This window comes from Emydura macquarii, unplaced genomic scaffold (assembly GCF_026122565.2).
Source record: "Emydura macquarii macquarii isolate MOO-44397 ecotype Brisbane River unplaced genomic scaffold, CSIRO-AGI_Emac_v2 contig_320, whole genome shotgun sequence".
NCBI lineage: Eukaryota > Metazoa > Chordata > Testudines > Chelidae > Emydura > Emydura macquarii.
Window position 1 is genome coordinate 7,141,493 of NW_027130457.1, and position 23,547 is coordinate 7,165,039.

Genomic DNA, 23,547 nt, shown 5'->3' on the forward strand with positions numbered 1-23,547 from the left:
AACATGTGTAAAGCACTTCAAAATTGTGGCTCACTCAAAAAAAAGCAACAATATAAATCATATCACAAAATTCTATGCTTAAATAAAACCCGTTGTTAAAATAAACAGTCTATTACCTCTGCTACTTGAAGAACCAGTCTCCCAGTACAAAAATAACCATACATAAAAAAGAGGATTGCCAACCTGCCAAAGTGGCAGCTGTAACCCCATAAAACTACAAATTAAAATTAACACAAAAACATTTCCCCACTCTTATTCTATTAGAATGCAGATTTTAAACCCTGAGTTGCAGACCTCAAAAATAATAACTATAAAAAATACATTTCGTATACATATAACTGCTCAAACCCTGCCTAAAACAGAAGTCAAATATGTTTTTCATTCCTACTATAAAAAAAAAAAAAAAAAAAAATCCCAATCCCAATAGTAGTTAAAAATATGTTTGTACATCTTGCTGAAAAAGTGGCACAAACCTTAAAAGTTCAAAATTGTTATATATGTAAAAAAACCACTATAAAAAAACAATGGCCTTAAAAAACTAAAAAAATAAATTATTCTGTAGCCAATGTAACTTAGACTACCAGAATAGAAAGAAAATGAGTATTGTCCACTAATTTAGTGGCAAAACTCTGTTAGTCTAAAGAAGGAAAAACTTTTCCAAAAAACGTAAAACACCTAAAATATAAATCTGCCTATCAGTATAATAAAACTATCCATAGCACTAAATAGTGGTCAAATAAGCTAAGGCAGCAAATTAATCTCACTAAGACTAAGTTTGAGAAATGGATCTCTCAATTAAATACTCAAACCACTTCTCCTTAGGAGGCCCCAAAAAATATGTATTGGCTATGTGGAACTTTTGCTTATGCAAAGTTACCCCCAAAATGGAAAGGGTCCTGTGCATTAAAATATATAAAACCAAGTTTTTTCTTGTTACCCATAGAAACGGGTAACCGTCTAAATATTCTAGTATATAAAAATCTCAATTCACAAAAAAAAAGGGCTCTCATAAATACTACAAACATTAAAATAAAAAATTAAAAAAATAATAAGTGGCCTCCAAGTCAAATAATCCAATATTATAAACCTGCCACTTGGGCCAAAAATAATATATATAAATACAAAACCCCAATATATTTGTTAAACAGGCTCATTCAATTACAAGCTGTAATAAAATTATTAACAAATGACACAGCTATTGCTTTAAACTTAATGGCCAAACAAAACACTCAGATGCAAACAACAATTTATCAAAATCGCCTAGCATTAAACTATTTATTAGCTCAAAAAAAAAAAATATGTAAAAAGTTTAATCTGACCAACTGCTGCATTCAAATTAATAATAAAAAAAAAACAATTAAAAAAATTACAAATAAAATGGTTAAGCTTGCTCATGTCCCAGTGCAAAAATAAACTAAAGCATTTAAAAAAAAAAAATAATAATTTAAATCCATTTTTAAAAACTAAAAAAAAATACTCTTTGTAATACTTTTGGCTTTGGGGGGAATTGTTATTTATTCCTTGCTTAATACCTCTCATACAAAAATTAGTAGTATAAAGCATAAAAAAATAACTTTAGTAACTACTCCCACCATTAAAAAATATAATACCACTAATTTATTAATAATGTCAGTAAAACCCACCACCCCAGTAGTATTTTCAAATAAAATTAATAAAAAACTAAAGCAAATAATCAATAAATTCAAAAATTAAAAAACAACATATTTTATTTTAGAATAAAAAAAAAAAAAAGAACTAAAAAAGTTAAGTGTTAAAAAAAATAAAATAGTTGTAGGTATAAAAAAGTAATACTTTTGCTATATGCATATATTAACTTAAAAAGTTATTTAATCAGCTTCAAGCCTAAAAAATGCTTAAAAAAAACAAAACAAAAAAAACTAATAAATAAAAAAAAAAGTTAAAGGCCAAACAAACATCAAGTGCCTAAATACAAATAAAAAACAAACCATAAAATAAAAAAACTAAGGTCTACCCCCTTCCTGCTTTTGCTAAAGTTATGTGCCAACTTAGCTAATTAACAGGCCCAGTAATTAAAAATTGCCTTTCTAAAATAAAAACTCCTAATTAAACAATCCTATTAAAAAAAAATCAAAAAAGCACCCTAAAAAATGCATGCGTAATAAAGTATTAAAATATTATCACACACCCTGCATAAAAAATTAATTTATTAGCATAAACATGTAAAAATGTTTATATAAAAAAACCCATGTATGTAATAGGCAGTCAAAAAAAGTGTAAACCTTTTAGTACCCAGCCAATAAAAAACAAAAAAAAAAATTCTTTCAGCCAAAATAAAAAATATATACTGCTGAATAATAAAGGAGGGCGCGCTCCTTTCAAATATTTTTTTTCTAAAGTTGTGCCCAGCTTTGCAAACCTGTTAAAAAAATAAAAAATACTTTTCTTATTTTACTCTTTACCCATATCCAATATTCTTTTATTTTAAAACCTTTTTAGTCAAAAGTATTTCTTACAAAATGCATAAGCATAATATCCTACATATCCTGCAGGTTTTACCACAGGAGGGAAGAGAAGAGCAAGGAAACTCCACCTCACTGTTTTCTGGGAAGGGGAGTGGAATGTAAGAGGGCACCATTACAGGCAGCAGGCCCTGTAACCCTGCAGACACAGGAGAGGGCAGGGGAAAATGACCTGTGACTAGAATTCTTCAAGCTGGGCTCTACATATGCCCACTCCTTGGGCGCTATGGCCAGCACAATACCGGCTGGCCCATCCCAGAAGTAGGAACATGCATAAGACAAAGAAAAATTAAGGATTAACCCTTTAACTTACCATTCGTCTTTTCACCACCACCAGCTAACCAGGGCAGTATTGTTCTCTTACGAGCTATTTCACTGCCAGCTCTGCTGCCCGCAACTACGTAAAATGTGTCCACTGTAAGCACTGGCTCAGGTGAGAGTTGGACAGAAGTAGTTATTATATTCATTACTGCTCGGCTATTCACCACAAAAAAAGAAAGACAGTAGGCTCCTTTGGTCCAGTCATACCCACTTCTGACCCAAGCTCCTAGCCTCAGAGACATGAAGCAGAAGAGCTTCCAGAGTGAACACGCCACAAAGCCAGCAAGGAGTAATTTCTCATCCAAGTAGTCCCCTTCAGCTCAATAGCATTCACTGGAGTAAACACTCATAAATTTAGCACTGCAGAATCAGGGCCTAAATGTTATGCAAATGCTGGGAAGTGGAACCCACTGCAGAAGGGAAATCCCACAAAGAGTTTAATAAAGGAGGAAACAATTCAGGCTCCCACACGGCCCTCAACACTGAATATATTATTAAAATTGCAGACACTGGCTGCAGAGTTTTAACTATTTCTCTTAGCCTTCTTCACTATCCTTTTTACTATAAAGCATAGTTGAATGTTCAGAAACAGAGGAAAGGCCAAGGCTGGCAGTTCTTACTCAGGCAAGCCTGCCCACTGTAGTCAGTAGGGGGATTTTACCAAATAAAGGCTACGGCATTGGACCTAAAAGTATTATTTACATTTAATTTTAAAGTGTTCTTTTAAATTACAATTGATTTATATTGTCATCATTGGAAACAGCAGCATACACAACATACAAGGAGGGATCATTGTGATCATCCAGGGAGATCTTATGTATAACACAGACCATAAACTTCCCCAAAATAATTCCTAGAACAGATCTTTTAGAAAAAACAGCCAATCTGAATTTAAAAAATGTCAGTGATTAATGAAGAACCCAGCACAACCCTTGGTAAATTGTTCCGATGGTTAATTACCCTCACTGTTAAAAATTTATACTTTATTTCATCTGAATTTACTTAGCTTCAGCTTCGGTTTCCAACCATTGAAGCATGTTACACTTTTCTCTGCCAGATTGAAGGGGCCATTAATTAAATATTTGTTCCCCATGTAGCTATGTAAAGACAGTAATCAAGTCACCCCTTAACCTTCTCTTTGTTAAGCTCAATGTATTGTGCTCCTGGAGTCTATCACTCTAACGCAGTGGGCCACAAACTGTGAGGCATGCCCTTCTAGGGGGTACAGAGGAACATTTGGAGGAGCACGGTAGGGCCTGGCCAGCCCCTATGGGGAGGGAGCGCCACCCAGCCCAGCTCCAGCCCTGCCCCAAGCCATGGCTATAGTTTGGAAGGGTGCAGGGGGGCATCGCCTCCCAAGCAAAAGTGAGGCATGTGGGAGTGTCACGTGGGGGGTCACGTGCCATTCCCCTCCCTCAATTTCTGCAAGCGCCAAGCTGCCGTGCAAAGCTTGCTCAGCTTGGCCTGTGGGGATGTGTCTGGCACCTCCCCAAGGACCCCCCAGCCTCCACCGGCACATTTCAGCTCCCAGGGAGTGGTGGTGGTGATGGTGTGGGACGGAGCAGCCGTTTTCCTACGCTCTGGCTCCCTTCCTTCCTGGGCAGCTGGACTGCGCCACCTGGGTCTAGTGCCAGTCTCTTCCTGTACAATGGTGAGTGCCCGTGGGGGGCAGGGCAAGAGGGGAGTGGAAGGTGGGCTAAGGGAAAGAGATGGAATGGGGCAAAGGACAGCAGGGAGAGGAAGAGACAGGGGACGGGGAAGAGAAGGGGAGACAGGAATGGGGGGGGGAGGAGCAGGAGCCCAGCATGTGGCATCCCCTTGGCCCCAGCACCACCAGAGCAGCAGCAGCGCCGCAATAGCTGGTGTGGAATTGGCCACCAGCAGCATCTGGGGCTCCCCCGTTAAGCTGGAACATCCCCCCAGACCAGCAGCCCAGGTACCACTCCAGGCGGGGGGAAGAGAGCCAACGAGCCAAGGTAACTGCCTTCAGCATGAATGTGTGCACACGCATGCTTTACTGCACTCTCCCAATACAGCAGTCAAACTACACCTTTGCCCCAAACCACAGCTGCAGGTCCAGCCTCAGCACCCCACCCCAGCCTCAGCCACAGCTCCTGCTCAGACCACCTCCTACCCCTCCCCGACCACAGCTCCTGGCTCCCAGCCATGGCTCCTGAGCGTCTGCAGACTGTGTAAGGGGGGCATGACCAAAAAAGTTTGGGGACTATGGCTCTAAGGCATATTTTTCTAATTCTTTTCAGGGCTCGTCTCTGAACCTTCTCCATTTTACCAACATCCAGCAGCAGTTACACCAGTGCCAAAGATAGACGTAAAATATCCTCACTACTCCGACTCAAGAGTCCCATTTACATTAGCTCCTCTGGCCACAGCATCACATTGGAATCTATGAATGAACTGGGCAAAATAAAGCTCTAAAACTTTCCATACTCTCTCTCTTGCCTTCAGTGACATCTGCTGGCAACCAGAAAAAGCTAACTTTCTGACAAGCTTGATGTTCCAGTCCCTAATAATAATTCCTTGTCTCCTTTGCAAAGCCACAGTGAAGGAGTTTATACAGATCTCCATAGAGTGAGGATGGGAGGTAGAGGGAAACAATCTTTTGTCATCCTCCAACACCCCAGTTACAGGGCAGAATACAGGTGCAGTAGCTGACTGCAGTCTATACTATTGTTCAATGCAACAGAGGGTTTTTTTTGGTAGTTTAGTGTCTGTAGGAGAGGGGGCAAGTCTCATGATGCAGCAACCCACTCTCCCTCCCGTCACCCCCACCAAAAAACATTTAAAAATTGAACCAGGTCACTGAAGGACACTTTAAACACTGTTTTATCAAAGTGCTGCTCCCAGATTATGCCAGTTCCCACCATTTTTTCAGAGCACTTCATTTTGGACAGAGGATCTGCATACATGTACAGTATCACCTTGAGCTTCAATGTGTAGCACAACTACAAAGTTGCTCTGTATTTAGGTGTAGGGAGCAGGACTGTCTTAGCCATTGGTAACTCAAATCTTGACGTAAACCACTCATTGATGTAAACAGGAGTGAAAATGATCTAGTCCACAAGGAACCTAAATTGGCCAGTTTTAGTCCCTTTTCTTCTCCTTAAAGCAATTAGAATCAAAGCAAACAAAACCAGAAATCCTGGAGTTACAACATTTGAATGTTTCAGTAGTAGTAGTAAAGGTCATTCGTAAGTGAACATTTTCAGTGGACATGAAGTACAAAAAAAGAAGCTGTTTTGAACATTGAAGCTCAGGCATTTAGGCAACCCTTACAACACGTGCTGTAACTCAATATGTGTATTACTAAAACAGTTAAATTGTTAAGGAAGATCCATGACACACTACTACATTTTGCTCAGTGTAACAGATTGGTTTAATGAATTAACTAAGCCAATGATAGATTAGAACTCACACTGAACAAGTAGGTCTTTGTCTGGGCCAGGAACAATTTTTCAGAAGATTAAGATTTTCCATCTCATCTAGGAGAGAGATGAAGAAAAGGCACCAATATACCACCAAAGGTACTTGCAATCTTGCAGGTACATCCATCTCATGCAAGAACATCATTAAAAAGCTCAGCAACAAGAAACTGCCCATAATACTAGCAAGTATATTTATAGGCATTCAGAATTAGGTAGAACAGCCACTTAGTACCCAGCTTATGGAACATAGCCACCTACAATAGGGTAATCACACATTTCACATGAAGAAGATTGGTGACTCAGGTATGATATTAAAAGAAAAATCGTATCTCCCATCTTCATGCTCTGAATCTTAAGGCTGGATAGGGACTTGAGAAATGTAGGTCCTGGTCTCAACTGCCACATACTTCATTAATTAGCAAGCCACCCTCTCTCTAAGGGGAAACACACTCACATGCCTCACAAGTGTGTGTAGATAACTTCATTAACATTTGCAAGCTGCTCATATTCTATGAGTGCCACAGAAAAAAAACCCAATCTATAAATTGTCATTTTTTATGCCCTTCATCTGTCCAATATAGTATAATTTGCACCATACTTGCACAGGACAAGATGTCCCAAGCCACGTATGTGATTGGGCCTCTGACAGACAGGTAAACCTGCCCAGGATTAGGCTCAGATTGGGAACTAGGCAGTTGTCTCATACTAGTGGGCCAAGCAGTAGAGAGCATGCACAGAAAGACTAAACACCCTCTGCACACAATGGGGTCCTCTGAGAGAAGCAGAGGGAAGTGGGCATAGCAGGGGCTCAGCCAATAGAGTTTCTCTCACACACACACACCAAACCAGCTTTTTGGGGGAGCTCCATACCATAACCCCTGTTCCCCTCCCTGATAATCCACAAGGCTAAGCTCTGGAGCACATAGCTCCATTACATTCTTCCTTTTCCTCAAGATTTCTTCCATTTTAGAATTTGGCCCACAGCGATAAAACTTAAAGAAAAACAAGGAGGACACAAAAAGAAGCAAATACTCAGGAGTGGGAGGTGTTGAAAATAACATGACCAGGTTCCCATCAAACTGTACCCCTCACAGCTTCAATAGCTCATAATGTACCTGGGCTTTCTTGCCATGCCACCACCTTACTTTACCTTACTGGATCAGGAGCAACAAATGTCACCAGGGCCTTCGTTTGTGTTTGGTTCCAAAACATGCACTACCACACCCAGTCTCAGCAAGAAAGTTTATTTTCAGAACAGAGCTTAACAAACAGAACAGTCTTACCTCAATCCTTGGGCCCAGGTTTAAGGGCCTCTGCAGCCTCAGCCAGTTCTGTTTGTTCCCTTCCTGAAGTAGCAGCTGCAGGGTTGCTTCCCTAGCCCCTTGCTCTAGGGACCCACCCCTGGAACTAGCTCCACTCCACTGTAGCTTTCCCTCCTTAGGGCTCAGCCTGTCTCAGTCCTCCCTCCCTGCAGCTGCCTACTAGCAACCCTTCATAGGCCCAGCTGTAGCCCAGCTCTCTTCAATTAACTGGATTGGGCTCATCTGCTCCAGTCCAGGGGGGCTGGGCTCAGTCTATCCACAGGCACCAGATACCCTGACAACAAATAACACAGGAGCAAACAGGTAGGAATGAGCCCCTTTGGCATCTATCATGTGGGGAGGGAAGCCCTGAGCTCGCTCTCTTGCTAGTAGGCCTCTGAAAAGCTAAAGCTTTTCCATCTTAGCCTGGGGTCTGCGGGGGTCAGAAAAATTCCCTTATTTAATTTCCCAAGTTATGGTTCCTCTCTCTCTCTGAGAAGCCATGCTTAATGGAAACTTGCTTGAAACTGATTAGATTTAGAGGACAATCAAAGTCAGTGAATATTTCTTCATTTAATGACAAACTCCTAGATTATGCTCAATCTAAGCCTATGTATGGTATCACAAGAAACCGGCACATTCATGCAATATATTTAGAGGGGGTTTTAGCCTCCTTAATACAACCAAGGACGAAAACTGAAATAATTCATTCACCACACACATTTCAATTAAGCTCTAGAAATACCATCTCATGAAGCCTACACAGCTAGTACCTACTTTAGAATGCTGGGAAGGTCAGACAATTAATAGCATTCTAAAATTTAAAGATCATCCACCTGCATTTTCTTTCTTTCATTAAGCACTTCTGTGCAGGAAAGTGCTGCTCTATTCCCTTTGTGCTCCACTGAAAAATATATTTTAAGAGTTTTAAAAAACAAATAGGAATAAATACACAAGTTAGTGGGTACTCTGGCATTGACTAAAATGGGAGCAGAATCAGGCCAATATGTATTTTTATTCAACACCCAGAAGTGTGCTAGCTGCTTCAAATAAGAGAGACATGGTCCCACCACTGAAAAGCTTGCAACTAATAAATTAGACATAAGACAGAACATAAATAGTAAGACTAGAGGGGAGAAATGCACAATGATTATGTGGGAACTGTTTAAAAAAAAAAAAAAAAGACACCACACTGCGAAGTTCTCAACTCTACTACCTAGGTGCTCAGATACTACAATAATGATGGTCATGTAAGTACATAGGTAGGTAGATGGAAAACAGCAGATACCTGAGCTACTTATCCAACATGTTTCAATTTCAGTGTTTTAACTGTTACAAGTTAGGGGCCCAACCCAGCAATCTTCACTCAGAGCAGCTGTTGCTGACATGGGTAAGCCCTCACTGAGTAATACTCAGGGGAATACGAGTAGCTGGATCACACCACCACTCTCTTTCCTCACCCACCATTTTAGTTTCTTCATTTATTTTTTCAACTGAGGTGGCATCCCCCACAGTGAAGGCTTGTTCAGCTAAGTATAGAAGAAAATATAAGTCTGAAAGCAAATATCTGTCCACTCAGGAACACTCAATAAAGGAAAACATCTGCAGTCAATATTAAATTTAATGTATGTGAAATAGATGTTTAGTTTAACGTATGTATACAACATAATTGAAAATTGAGTTTTTTGCATTAAAATATTTTCACAAGTGTAACATGCATTCTATTCTCTGAATATCTTGAAGTATCCCTGTTCCCACTGATGTCAGTGGTAGTTTTGCCACTCACCTATAGAGAAGCAAGTCCCAAGTGTTTAGCAGTATTCAGGCTTCCACCACATTCTATGGATATCAATTATGAAGGCTTGATGCTTCAAGCCTCCCTTTCAGAGGTTGCCCTATAGGCACTGGGACTGCTCACATAAGTAAGGGCCGCAAGTCTGCACCCTATATATGCCTGCACATTGCACAACTCAAAAACCCATGATTTAAAGCAAGATGTTTTTTGAAGTGTTTTGTTTAGGCTCATTCATTTTAGTCTCAAGTACAATAACCCTTCTTAAAAACAAAAAGACAGCAATGTTCAAGATAGAATATTGATCAGAAAAAATTACTTCTATACTATTTTCCCATTACAAAGTCCAGGTGAAGTGTAACAGCCAATGTAAACTTAAAATTAGAAGTGTCTTCCCCTTTTCCTTTGCTATCACTAAGTCCTGAGGCAATTTCTTGGTTATTCACATGCCACCAGTAAGTTGATAGAAACTGCAACATCCCTTATACCCCGTTTGATTTCAACATATTCTTTATCACAATGATTGTTATATAATCTTCCCTTGCAGTTTCCAGGAACCTTCTGACACAAAACACCATGCTAATGATTTTTAATAGGGTACATATAACAAAAGATAGAGCCATTATTTATTGCCATTGTGGGATATCAAAGTGTGGTCAATACATACTGTATATTATAATAAGCACATTACACTCAGAATATCCAGAAGCCCTTACATACTACAGACATACGATCCCCTTTTCTAGTTAAGAACTGGGGGCCAGATTCTGCCTCCCGTTATGCTGGTGACAATCAGGAGTAACTGACAGCAGAAGCTAGCCCTCACCATTTAAAATGAAAAACTTAAATCCCACGTAAACGATGACTTCATATCAGGCTATTCTCAAAAAGCAGTTCTTTTTATGGACTGAACATGCAAGATAAATTTAAAAGTTAAGATAATTCAATAGAACAGCACAACAGAATTTTCTATAATGCTGTTTTTTTAGTATACCTTTAAATAAAAATCAGCCTAAAGGGTCCAATCTGATTGGGTAAAAAGCGTTTCCTGGAAGGGGACAGATACTCAGCTACCACAGTCTGGTTTGCTTTCCATTTAAAGTAACTTTTACTCCTATTCCAATAATTTGTATGCCACATTTCAGCTTTAACTAAATCCATATGGCTATGATAGAAAACCCTGTAACTATGACAACATTGCAGGGCACTGGTGCATTATTCTTCCACTGTTTTTATTTTATTTATTTATTTTTTTTAAGTAAACACTTGTGAAAGGAGATTGAAAGCCCTGAAGAATGGCTGGCCCACAGAAAAAACATAGGCAGCAGTAGGGCAAGATTCACACTGCGTTCTCATTTGGCTCAACCGTAGCCGGGTTTCTAGTGCAATCTCCAGATCCAGTCAAATCCTTAGCCTCTCCACTGAGTCTTCCAACAAATATGCCAGGTAACAGCTTTTTTTCATATTGGCTTGTGTTCACTAGGAACTAAGGTGACCAGATAGCAAGTGTGAAAAAATCAGGACAGAGCATGGGGGGTAATAGACACCCACATAAGAAAGAGTCCTGAATATCGGGACCGTACCTATAAAATCAGGACGTCTGGTCAGCCTACTACGAACTGGACTGACACTAGTTTATTTCACATACACTGCCAAAATGCCACCACATTATTGACTTTCAGACAATACAGAACTGAGTAGGATCCAAACTGGTGACATACACACAAAGTCTCTCTGCCATGCCCTTTTAGCAAAAAAAAAAAAAAAAATCTTAATTTCCATCAGCCCTGATCCCTCATTCACAAGATTCTGGACTGTACGCAAGACCTCACTGCGAGGCTAGGGGCCTAATTCTTTTCCCTCCCCTGCTCCCTGACAAAGGAGAATAACTGTACACAAAAGTGAGCTGAGATAGTATTTGACTATCTGAACTGCTGAGACTGATTGGGAATGCTCCACTGGGAGGGGGCACAGTGCTGCAATCATGCTCCAAAAAGGAGAGAACAGAGAGGTAAGAAGTAGCCCAGGGGAAGTTGGTCTGGTGTATCAGCAGGAGACACTCCTCTCCACTTTCCCCTGGGGCTGGGAACAGGTGAAGAGGGAGGGCCCAGGTCTCCCTACCTTCTCCTCATCCCCAGTCCAGCCAGGAGAACCCAGAGAGCACTAGGGAACGATGAACTGTAACTCGGCCACTCAGGCCCACAGACCACCCAGCAAGGCCATCCCAGGACTTATGCTAGGACTCAATAGTCCCCAGTCCATGAGGCCTGCTGTCCCCAAGTCAGCCCGCTACCAAGTTCCTATTTGGTATTTCAGTTCAAACTTCTGTAACTCGAGATCCAAAGTATTGTAGGTTCTATCATGTAAATCTCATCATGACTTTATTTCAAAATAGTGTTGGAAATTTAACATCCAGGTCAGAACTGCATATCAAAATTTATAAATCTGCCAAAATCTCTTGTTTACAAACTAGTCTCTTCACACATTCTGACTGGAATATTATAATGTCTGTCGTCTTCAGTTAGAAGAGTCACCATAGGCCAGTCCTCCTCTGGGTCATTGGGATAAAGGGTGATGAATTCATCAGTGCTGTATTTATACAATCGATAAACTCTGATGGTATACTGCAGAGCATATGCAAGAAGAAACATTTCCACCTAGGTTAAAAAAAAAAAATCAATTAGAATGTAATGCATAATACTAATGTGTATTTTGGAGGAGTGTTATTCTGTATCAAAGGACCCTTAAACCAGAGAATGATGCTCAAAGAGATACTGAGATTCCCTTATACAGGGAAATACATTGAAATTCCATCCTTCGGGAAGGCCATTCTCAGGGTTCAAGTACACAATGATTCCACATAATGTGCTTGTTACACAGTATAGTCAAAATTTTCAAACTCAAATGCTTAAGGCACTGAAATAGTTTGTCCATATTTTTTTTAAAAAATCAAGCCACTTGCTTTCAAAATGACAGCTACAGTGTTCAAGGCTTTTGAAAGAAATAAGGCCACTTAAACAAGTGTTTAAGGTACCTATCTTTAAACATTCATGATTTAAAATTTTGGACTTATACCTGTATCATTTCCTAAATAGAGGCTACCAGCCATTGAATGCTCCTTTACTCCACTGAGAGAGATAGGAATCAGTCTAAGTGCACTAGATGTTAAGAATTCAGTCTAAGACACGTTTCAATAGATGTGTCTCCCCCTAGACAAAGCCTGAATTCTTACATTTAAAAACCAAAAACTGTTAAAGCACTTTGATATACATTTGCTTTTGTTTAACTAAATCAGCATTTAGCACTTAGTATTATTTATTAAACTTACACAAGAGAATTGTAAGACAGTGAAGGGGAACCTTGGACGCAATCCACACTGTATAAATTAGATTATTTCAGGACTTTAATTTCTGGTGCTACACATGTCAAAAGCAGTGAAATTCTCTATATAAAGGAAATATAAATTTGAAAATAAGAATAAGAATATCTATGCACTCAGAATATATGTCCCAACTTGTCTTTAGATAGTTTCATGTCCCTCAACAAAGTTAAACAAGAACACTACTGCACGAATTGCTGTGACAGAGTTCTATTGTGCCATTAAGGAACAGCTCTTCAGCCCCAACAGCAGTAGTACAGAGATATGTTGCTCAGTACAAGTTCTGGAAGGCATGGTGCTTCTCCAGGAAATGCCAGGAAGAACATGAGTGTTGCGCCACCACCACACTTGAAGATATTGCGGGCAGCCACTCAAGTCTGCACCCAGCCAATTCTGCCAGTTGAAACAAGGATGATGGTAATTTATGTATGCATGCAGGTTAGGGCCATTACCCCCACTCCATTTTGTAGAGACTAGCGCTGTCAGTAGCATCAGCATCTGTAGTCCTTGTGTTCAGCAAATACAAGAACCTTATTAGGCCTGTTGCCTGCATGGATGCGAGATAGCAGAGGAAGAGTTTTCCCATTCCCTCCTCCCTGCCTTGTGCACGCAGAGAGAGCCAGGCACAGTGTTCTAGTCATAACTTATTATGAGAATAGTCTTATTGATTTCAAGAGGATTAGTCACAGAGTAAAGTACAACTCAATGCGAGCCAGGGTGACAAAGCTGGACCCCAAGAAAAGTCAACATCTTAAAAGCAGTTGATGATTAGCCAACTTGAAAAGGTGGAACTAAGTAGCAGCATCTAGTCTTCTTTCCATAAAAGTCAATTAGAGTTTAATACAAAACCTAAATGGGAACAGGATCTGGCCCTTAGCTATTATTGATTAACACATGCACAGTTGAGCACTGCACTTAGAGCTTTTACCCTGCAGCTACACTTACGAGGGCAGTGCCACTGATCTGAGGAATCCTGTCCTCTTTTGAGATCAGGATTCCTGATTTTTTTTTTTTTTTTTTTTTAAATGTTTGCACTATCTTTCACTCCAACATCTTCATTAACCAGTTTTTGTGACATACACATTAAGTCATGGTTCATTTAGGTAGCTACATTTCCTCAAAGATGAATTACGTCATTTTACAGGTAATCAAGAGCAGTAAAAATGTCCATCAGTCAGATAATGGATTTATTATGCAGTTCTTGTTTCAAACATGTATGTGTCTTATGTAATGCATTCAGTGCTGCTATCTTTTCATATATACTTTTATCTTTATTTTAACATTTCAATCAAAATTTTAAATAATTAAAGAGCAGTGGCCTGTTCTAGTACAATAAGAATCATGCAAGGCATTAATCTAATTCTTCGTTTACTTTACTAAAAAATCCCTTACATATAAATGAGCAAAATTTGTTATCCAGTAATTATAAGCTCCAGAAAACAGGGATTTGCAGTTATGAGCACAGACCCTTAACTATATCACTAACAAGTATTGCTTTACGCCATTTACTGAGCAGTAACCTTTTTAAAAGCATCAAACCGCAACAAACTTAAGCTGCTAGAGCTTTGCTCATTTCTCAAAGTATTTCAGAAAATGTTTTCATGCTCTGGTTAGTTTTGCTCCTACCACAGCAACACAGCCTCAGAGGCTAGAAAACTACCATCTATACTATAATGCATATATCGCTCTCCTTACTTGCTCAAGGCCTCCAGTGTGACCAATTTGATTCAAGTGATTATTCATTAGTTGACTGGGGTTGCTGGATGTATCCCGGGCAAAGAGTAGCCATGAGAACACGGGTACTTTCTTTCCTTTTTTATCATCATCATATAATTCAATGGCTGTGTTCAGCATCAAAAATTTCACAGCTTCATAGAGGCTGTACTCCTCCTCTTCATTTGTAAACAATTCATCACAAGCTGCTTGTCTCTCTACAGGAGTTTTCATTTCACTCATAATCTCCCACTATAAAAGCAAACACAGGATTATCAACATAAGTGATATTCATAATTGCAAAGGAAAGAAGGACCTTTTTCAAAAGTAGATTGCCACGTTTTCAGCATAGCTTCTTTGAATTGGCCTTACAAAAGGCTCTCTCGTGCCCTTTTTTAAAACTTCCTTTATTTTAAACACTCCCATAGCTGTAGCTGCTGCTGTTGTCTTTTTCCTGTAGCAACAAGTATCAGAAAGGGATAGGAAAGGAGGCCAAGATTAGAAAAGAAAAAGGGAGAAAAATAAGGCAGAATGGGTTAGAGAGAGAGAGTCTGATAAGAGAGAGGCAGTTTTTCATTGGCTGTTACATAAAAACTGTATTTTCATATTCTCACTGCATCTCAAATACCCACAGTGCTTTAGTTATTTTGCTCCTAGTACTCACAGAAATTGCATAAAATATACATATAACAAACATGAGCATTTGAAGTAGTAAATCTGTGCTTATTTAAAATAAAAATATAAACATATGCACATAGAACACATGAATAATAGAACCAGTTAGAACATTTTATTAAGCAGATTCTATACTACAATAAGAAAACAAATCAAATGCTAATCTATAAAGAGTATAGCACTTGGGAAAAGTTAGATAAATTATAAATGCTATAATGGCTATATGTACACACACACACACACACACACACACGAATGATAAGGGGAGTAAAGATTCAGTCCTTCTATCACTGCTTCCAGCCATCCATCACCCAACTGCCTCTCAGGTATTAACAGCATTTGTCCAAGATAGAACACGCCTCTGCTCCAACTAAGGATGCATGGTACACATGAAATGAAATAGTGAGAGTGAACATATAGCTGTGTATTTACAGTAATAAAATTTTATATTGACAGCAGACTAAACAGATTAGTCTATGTATCAGTTAATTCAAGAAAGAAAGATAAAGTTTCCACAAATTAGGAAATGCAAGAAGATTCATTAAAAGTTTTACACTGTAATGGTGAAATATAGTTCCTCACACCCTTTTGGTATCTTACATTTATATAGCATCTTTCATCCCTAAGATTTCCAAAACACTTTGTGGTACTACATAAATGCAGGAAATCTCGAGTAAAACAGGAAGGTGGAGTGCTAGAGGAGTGCCAGTAGACTGCCCAACAGCAGTAGTGTGGGGGTGAATGAAAAATATTGTAGTAGGATAAATCTCCAACTCTTTAGAAACATGGGATTTTTAATGCCCATGAAGACTAGAAATGTCTTAAATTTGTAAGGTCTAATCCAGGAAGCACACAGCTCTTTCCCCAAATGAGCTTGGAACACAATTACTTGGAACTCTTACTTGGAACACAATTATCTACCGAAGTAGGGTGAAAGGCCAAGTCACCCTAGCAGGAGTATTACACTACCAGGTAATGACATATAACGAGTCGCGGCATCGAGTTAGTGCAACATTTACTGAGTTGCAGTAATACACTCCACACTGTCTCAAGCTGCCTCCTTCATTATTTGTGTATATCATGTTCATCATTTTGTTGTCTGTGTTATGTGTTTTATCAGTTCCCTAACTGTATGGCAGGAATCTCTTCGCAAAACTGTTCCAGGAATAAGTTAAGTCTTCCCACTTTTCTTGTGCTCTTAGGCAAAGTAAGTGCCTTAAGGTGGACGGGGTGAAATCTAAGATTTAAATATTAATCTAATACTAAAGAATTCTAAATTCCATTTTCTATTCTTAGAAGTTTTCTATTGGCTTTAATTAGTGTAATAAATTCGATATATGTTAACTAATTTCAGTTACCCTTCCTAGAATAATAATTTTACTCTACCAGAATTTAGGTTGAATTGGTGAAGAGCTAAACATACTTATTTGCAACTCACTAAGAAAAGTAAACATATAATTTATCCAACCTTCTTCCTTAGAAGTATTAAGTAGTCTTTAATTTCGTTACTTAATTCTCCCATCTTCCTGCCCAGTTTCTGTCTTAGCTGCCACTGTTTGATCCAGTCGTATTTGCTCAGCAGCTTTTCTGGAAGCTACAAAGTTGAGAAAGAAAAACGAGCAACTTATTAATTATTAAGACAAAACTTGAAGTAAAACTTTCAACCTAACCTGTGATATTTGACTGAAAATATTGCTACATGTTGCTGTTTAAAATGGTACCCTCATATATATTCTTCAGAAAAGCTGTCATGTGCAGAAGAGCATACCACCATTTTTTTTCTTTTTAAAGAAAAGAACGGGCTTGTTGCATTGCTTGTTGGATAATAGCTGGAATTAAATCAGCACCTGAAAGATTACCATTACTTGGCCAAGAGCCAGCCACAGATCCATTCCAAGAGCACAATTTTAATTTAAGTTCACATCAGTTATAACAGTCACTAACTGCTGGTGGTTTGAGGAACTGTGTGAAATTAATATTGGTTCAGTTCCACATAAAAAGGGTATTCTTAATAGACAGGCCAAGGACTGAATGAGGATGAAGACTCTGCTAGTGGCATAAAACCCACCACTTTACAATAGACCACTTAGACCACCTAAAAAAAAAAGCTAAGGTAAGGCCAAGGGTTTTGCCCATACTATGGATATTTTGTAGTCTTCAATATTCTTGAAAGAATGCACAAAGTTTTAGAAAATTGCAAAATATTGTAATTAACTCTTGCCTGTCTCCTTTTTATTTTGGTCTACATGCCGTAGCAGCACTTAAGGTGTTTCTTTAAACCATATCAGCACAGCTTATTCAGTGTAAGATGAGAGTCAAGATCTGCAGTTTTGTGTATTAAATTGTCAAATACTAATGAGCTGAAATATTGTTTTCAAAACTTGATCCTAAACCAGTTTCAAGTGGCCTGAGAAAACTAATAGTCCAAAGAAATACACATTCAACCCAAAGCATCTGGCATAACTGAACTCTAGAAGCAGTTAGTCTGCCTTTCTTTGATCATAAGTTTAGTTTAAGATTTTCCTTGAAAGAAAAGGAAATTTAGAAGATGCTAGCATCCACATAGATCCTTGTTATTTCTTAAATATGTACATTTTACCACAACAGCATGAAAGGATGAGTTACCTTGTAGTTACTTGAGTTCTTTAAGATGTGTTATCCCTAAGCATAGTGCACTTCAGTTACTTCAGGTTGCCCATGCACCCAGGACCAATGATTTTCTTCTAACAGTGTCCATGTGGTCCATGCATGCACCCATGCTCTCCTTGTGCTCCACACCAATGGAGTAAAGGGGGCTGCCAGGCTGCCGCCTCTTAGTTCTTCTCTACCACTAGCTTTCAATAGGGGGAAACCAGGCAGTGGGGAAGGAGGGTGGTTAGCACACTACACATACGGATAAATACACCTCAAAGAACTCAAGTTACTACAAGGTGAGTAACCCATCCTCCTTCAAGTGATTGTCCCTATGTGAAGTGCATTTCAAGTGATTCACAAGCAGTGTTTCTATAAGGAGATGGGTGCCCAGAGTCCTATGACACCACAGATTGCAGAACTGCCTGCCTAGAGAAGCTTCAGAAGCAGCTGCTTGCACCAGTGCATAGTCTCAAGCAATGTGTACAGAACTACAAGTTGCTGCTTTGCAGACATAAGCACTAGAGATGTCGCTAAGGGAAGCTACTGATACTGCATGAGCTCTAGCTGAGTGAGTTCTCACACACTGTCCTCAAGGGAGACACTGTTCATTTCATAGCAGAATAGACTGTACCCTGAGTTCTATTTCGATAGCCTCTAGGAAGAGATGGCCTCTCTTTCATATGTTCTGCAAATGACACAATGTCTAGAGGACTTTCAAAATTATTTTGTTTTTAGCAGCTAGAAGACAAGAGCTCTATGCACATGCGACTGCCACGCCACCTCTTTCCTGCTGGAATGAGGTTTAGGGTAAAAACACAAGTAGGTGGATACTTTGGTTAATGTGAAAGTCCAACACCACCTTAGGGACGAACTTAGGATAACATCTCAGATATCCCGTCTTTGTGGAAAACCGTATATGGGGTTCAGCCACTAGTTCCCCTAGCTCCCAGCCTCTTCTAACTGACATGATAGCAACCACAAACACTATCTTACTAGAAAGATGCAGCAGACAGCTGGATGCCGCAGGTTCATACGGGCACCCTTTCGGGGTTGATAAAACAAAGTTTCAAGTCTCAGGTTGATACCAGAGGAAATACTTAAATCATGCCTTCAGAAAGTGGGCAGCGCATGAGTGGGAGAATACAGAGTAGGTGTCTACCAGTTGGCAAAACATGTTGATGGCTGCTAGGTGTACTCTGAGATAGCCCGCAAATTTTAAAGACAAAGGTAATCCAGTATGCCTGGAATCTTAGCATGTAAAGGAGGAATTCCTTATTGGTTATACCAAAGGCAAATCTTGTCCAATTTGCTTGTAACATTTCCTGGTGAAAAAATGTTTGCTCAGAGGATCCAACAGCGCATTGTGGATCCCTAGCAGGAGGTAGCAGTTAGGGTAAACTGTATGGTTTGCAGAGGGTGATGGAAAGCTGTTAAGAGCATGCTCCTCCCTACTTGATGCTGGACCACTGTCATATTGTCTGCTAACACCTGGACTGACTGTCCACAGCTGCAAGGGAAGAACTGTTCACAGGCTAATCTGACTGCTGTTAGTTCCAATATGTCAATGCGAGGAGAGACCTATGGAATCCTGAGGGGACTATGTCCCCATAGCAACCTGTTTCTCCCTGTGTGCTCCCCAACCTAAGAGAGCTGTGTCTGTGCTTAGTCTTTGTCAGAAGTGGGGAGCTGAATGGTACCCGAACATATACATTCCTTCTGTCCACCCAACTGCTAAGGAAGGCTAAAGACCCTCTGGGGAACCACAGTGAGCAAGTTAAGACTGTACTTGCATGGAGTGTGAGAGACCACAACCAGGCTTGTATATACCTGTGGTGAAGCTTTGCAAATGGAGTCAAATAAATACTTGCAACCATGTGATAAAACAGCACCAGGCAGGATTGCATAGATGTTCTGGGACTCAAACAAATTCACTCTATGAGCCCAGTGATGGACAGGAAGCAGTTGTCTGATAAATATGCACTGCCTGTAATAGTGTCCAACCTTGCCCTGATAAATTCCACTGACTATGAGGGCTATTCTTTTGTACAAGAGGAGTGAGATGCAGTGAAGACCCCTGGTGTTCTGTCTGGGCTCAATCCTCTCAAGAGGCCTTCCCAGGTATAATTCAGAACCAAGTGTCTCTCATAGTTCTCTGCCAACTCAAAAGACTCTGATCCGAGATCCAGAGGGGGAATCCTCAGTACTGGAGGAGGCAGTGATGACCTCTTCTTGTTTATAGTACCAGAGAGTCTGGCTTGATCCCTACTCAGGGACAGAGAGAGGTACCATAACGATATTTATACTGGCTGAAGTCCTGGTGCCAGGCATTAAGGAGAGGTGATTCTGATTCCGGAAGAAGCAGACTGTCTTCTGGAGCCAGGAAGTGAGCTGGAGTCAGTGGAGATGTCTCCACAGCTTAGGTCATGGAAGGAGAGGGTGCCGGATCCAAAGGCACTGAGGGTTTCTGCACTGAAGAAATAATCCCAGTACCAGAGGGTGCTGCAGTTTTGTCCTTCGAAGAAGTCCCAGTCCAGTCCTTCCTGATACTAGGTCGTCCTGATACAGATAATTTCTGCCTCTTTTTAAAAGGTTTGGACAGATAACACTCCACCCCATCCACCCCCAATCTTTTGCTTTTGTGGGAGTAGTTATGTCTCCCTTCCCTGCCCTGGCTCTGCTCTCCAGAGTCTCTAGGGGCCCAACAGGAGCAGAGGTCTTGGAATTGCCTAGGACTGTAGAAGAGGGGCCATTCCTACCTTCTTCAGGGCGGTGTCCCTGGTCAGATGCTGTTCCTGTCTTCATGGCCTCCTCCATGAGCACTTTTTGGAGGAGAAATACCCTGGACTCCTTATTTCTATTTAGGAACAACATGTAGATGCTGTACCTTGACAGGACGAGTACTTCCCCCAAAGGGTACAGACAAGTGTTGTGATAGTGGGTGTGACCGGGAAGGGCTTGTGGCAAATATAGCAATTTTTGAAGCTGGGGATCCTGGGCATACCCCCCTGCAATTGCTGGAAGTTCAGAGTGTGGGGGAGTATTGAAACAGCTCCCTGTCATGGAGGAGTATTCCAAAATAGAGAACGACCTCTAAAGCTATATTGTAACCAATTATAGTAAACTAGCTAACTATGAAAATTGTAAAACTATTCACAGAAAAAGCTGAAAAAAACAGCACAAACACTTAAGTTCCATTCCTCTTGGGATCTAGGATGAAGATGAACTGCCACTATCAACCCCTTTTATTCCCTTGGTATAGAGCACCAGGTGAGCAGGGGCACACATGCGAATCACACAGACACTGCTATGGAAAAATCTCTGTCCTGGATGCAATGGGCAACCTGAAGTAACTATAATCCACTATATAAAGGGACAAGCACTCGAAGAACAACCAAAATTTTATTTTCCTTTTCTGGGGCCATAGTTACTTCAATAGCCATTTAAAGACAAAAACATGCAATACCCGAATCCTAAAATCAGTATATTTGTAATTTAAAACATTTTTTTTTTAAATTCAAGATTGAAGTATTGCTAATTGCCACTAATATACTTCTCTGCGTGCACCCTGCTGCTCCCTTTACATCCACTGCTGAATGAATTTCAGCACAACACAAACCTTACTATATTATGGTAATTCACCCACCTTTTAAATATTGCACAAAATAAAAACTCACAATATTTTCAACAATTTCAATATCAGTATTTTACAGTCTGATTGGTAGAAAAAGTTAAGAAAATAGGAAGTGAATATATTTAAAAAAACCACAAAGTAGGGATCACACACCTCTAGAAAACTCTCATGCGCTAATGCTCTTTGACACAACCCCTCACAAATGTATTTTGGGAGGTTTCATTTTCAGGAGGCTGGCAGTGGGTCACCCCTAAAGACTATTTTTAAGAAGAAGTCCCTTGTATTATACTGTTGGTGCAGATGTAATCCATAGCAGTGCTGCTGTCAGAAGTTAAAAAACAGCATTTCAGCAGAAGTTCACTGATATATCTATCACATTTGGGAAGTTTTAAAACTGGATTTAAGTAAGGGACTTAAGCTTTATTATCTCAAAAATAGTGCTGAATTGGGGCACTAAGCCTTTTTATGCCAAAACAGTTCTGCAATTAAAATATAGATCTAGAACTGTGCAACGAAGGAAACAAGGAATATTCATTTCCTATTTGTAATGCCAAATGCATTGTAATAAAAACTCAAGGTACAATATAAGTGAAATTCAAAACAATTGCCACTTTAAGTGTATTTTCAATTTGACTCATTAATGAAGTATCTGAAGCAATCAGGATTTTTACAATAACATTGTAACAAGAGCACTGTTCAACTGCCAAATAATTTGGCTAGGCTTACATTAGAGCATAGGATCATTCTGACCAAACTCTGCAGACAATGAAAAATGTATCTGTTATGGGTTCTGAACATTGTGTATTAGACCACAGAATCTCCACAGCTTCCAGTAGCAAACTCTTCTTTTTTAAAAAGTGAATTTATTGCTTGTGAAGCAATAGAGTGCAAGTATCAAAAGCTAAAACATTCTTGTTATCCACAGAAGTAGAACAGAAACATTTTTGACCACTACTACCAATGCACCTTCAGTTTTGAGGTAGGGAAGAAAACATAGAACTATAGATGGACAAGGGAGTTGCTGAACTCAATATATCTTTCCCTTAATAGCAAAAAATTACAGTTTCCAAAAGGAGCAATAAATTTAATCTCAAGATAGTTATTCACAAACGTTGAAGTTCCACTGAAGATTAATTAATTCAACAGAAATCTTAAATATTTAATTTAAATTAAGGCATATTAATTCTTTTGAATAGTGTCACAAATTCAATAAATTCTTTATACTGACTTCCATACTACATAAAATAAAGGAACTAAGAATAGTAGTAGAGGATGGATGGTCTTGTGGTCAAATCACTGGGCTGTGACTAAGGAGACCTAGGTTAAGTTCCCAGCTCTAAGAATCACTTCGTATCTCTCTCTGCCTCAATTTTCCATCATCTTTAAAACTGGATTAGTAGCTGTGACAGATATTACAGTGCCATGCAGTATCTTTGGGGACCACTGTATCAAATGTATGAATGATTTATATGTGATTATGCTCTAATCCATGGGGGAGGCTTACCACAGCTCCTCTAGGAACTAAAACCAATGTGTGTGGATGTGATTAAGGCACAATACTGACACTGAACAACTCTAGAGATGTACCATTCCTTGGGGAGGTTTGCATATGGTGATTCAAACTGGATTTCCAGAGACCAAACAAAGAAAGCGACTTTGGTATAAAAAAAGATGAGTTTTGAATGGACACAGGGCCTTCCTTCTGACCAAGCAAATAGACTTGTGCTTTTGTCCCAGTGGGCTGTTATCCTTATGAAGGGATGGAAGGACACTGGCCTACTAAGCCTATAGGATAGATGGGCTATTTTTGGTATGTTTATTGATAAGCATGTAGGAACTTATGTATGTATTCTGTTTAAAGCTTTTACCCCAAGAATAAATGTGCCTGCTGAGAAAGAGCTGTGCAGTAATTTGTAAATGCTGGTAATTCACTGTTTGTAGTCCTTGGAGAGAAAGCAAAGCCCTGGCTGGCTGGGATTATCACATGTATGGCAGGGGGTTGTGCAACCTTAAGAAACCACCATCAGAAGGAAGCAGGACAAGGACCCGACTCCCCACATAGAGCTATGTGATGGCTGGAGACCTGAGCCCTGCCTGAGCACTCCTGGAATCGACCACAGCAGGGGAATAGAGATGCAGTTACCTCTGAAACTGTAA

The 23,547-nt window shown here is 39.7% G+C and overlaps 1 protein-coding gene and 1 long non-coding RNA gene across 8 annotated transcripts in view; both read right to left on the reverse strand.

Annotated features, from left to right (window-relative positions):
* The window catches only part of LOC137167669 (uncharacterized), a 31,266-nt gene extending 23,538 nt beyond the window's left edge, over nt 1-7,728 (reverse strand). For both annotated transcript variants that reach the window (XR_010924163.1, XR_010924165.1), the window contains exon 1: nt 7,549-7,728. This is a non-coding gene — a long non-coding RNA (uncharacterized lncRNA). The remainder of the gene's footprint in view (nt 1-7,548) is intronic.
* Nucleotides 7,729-9,169: 1,441 nt separating this feature from the next.
* Nucleotides 9,170-23,547, reverse strand: part of OTULIN (OTU deubiquitinase with linear linkage specificity) — a 31,238-nt gene continuing 16,860 nt past the window's right edge. For all 6 annotated transcript variants that reach the window (XM_067569946.1, XM_067569935.1, XM_067569941.1 and 3 more), the window contains 3 exons: nt 16,594-16,719; nt 14,433-14,702; nt 9,170-12,015 (listed from right to left, as the gene is read on the reverse strand). In XM_067569946.1, the coding sequence (XP_067426047.1) occupies nt 11,821-12,015; nt 14,433-14,702; nt 16,594-16,719 (591 nt within the window). In that variant the 3' untranslated portion in view covers nt 9,170-11,820. The remainder of the gene's footprint in view (nt 12,016-14,432; nt 14,703-16,593; nt 16,720-23,547) is intronic.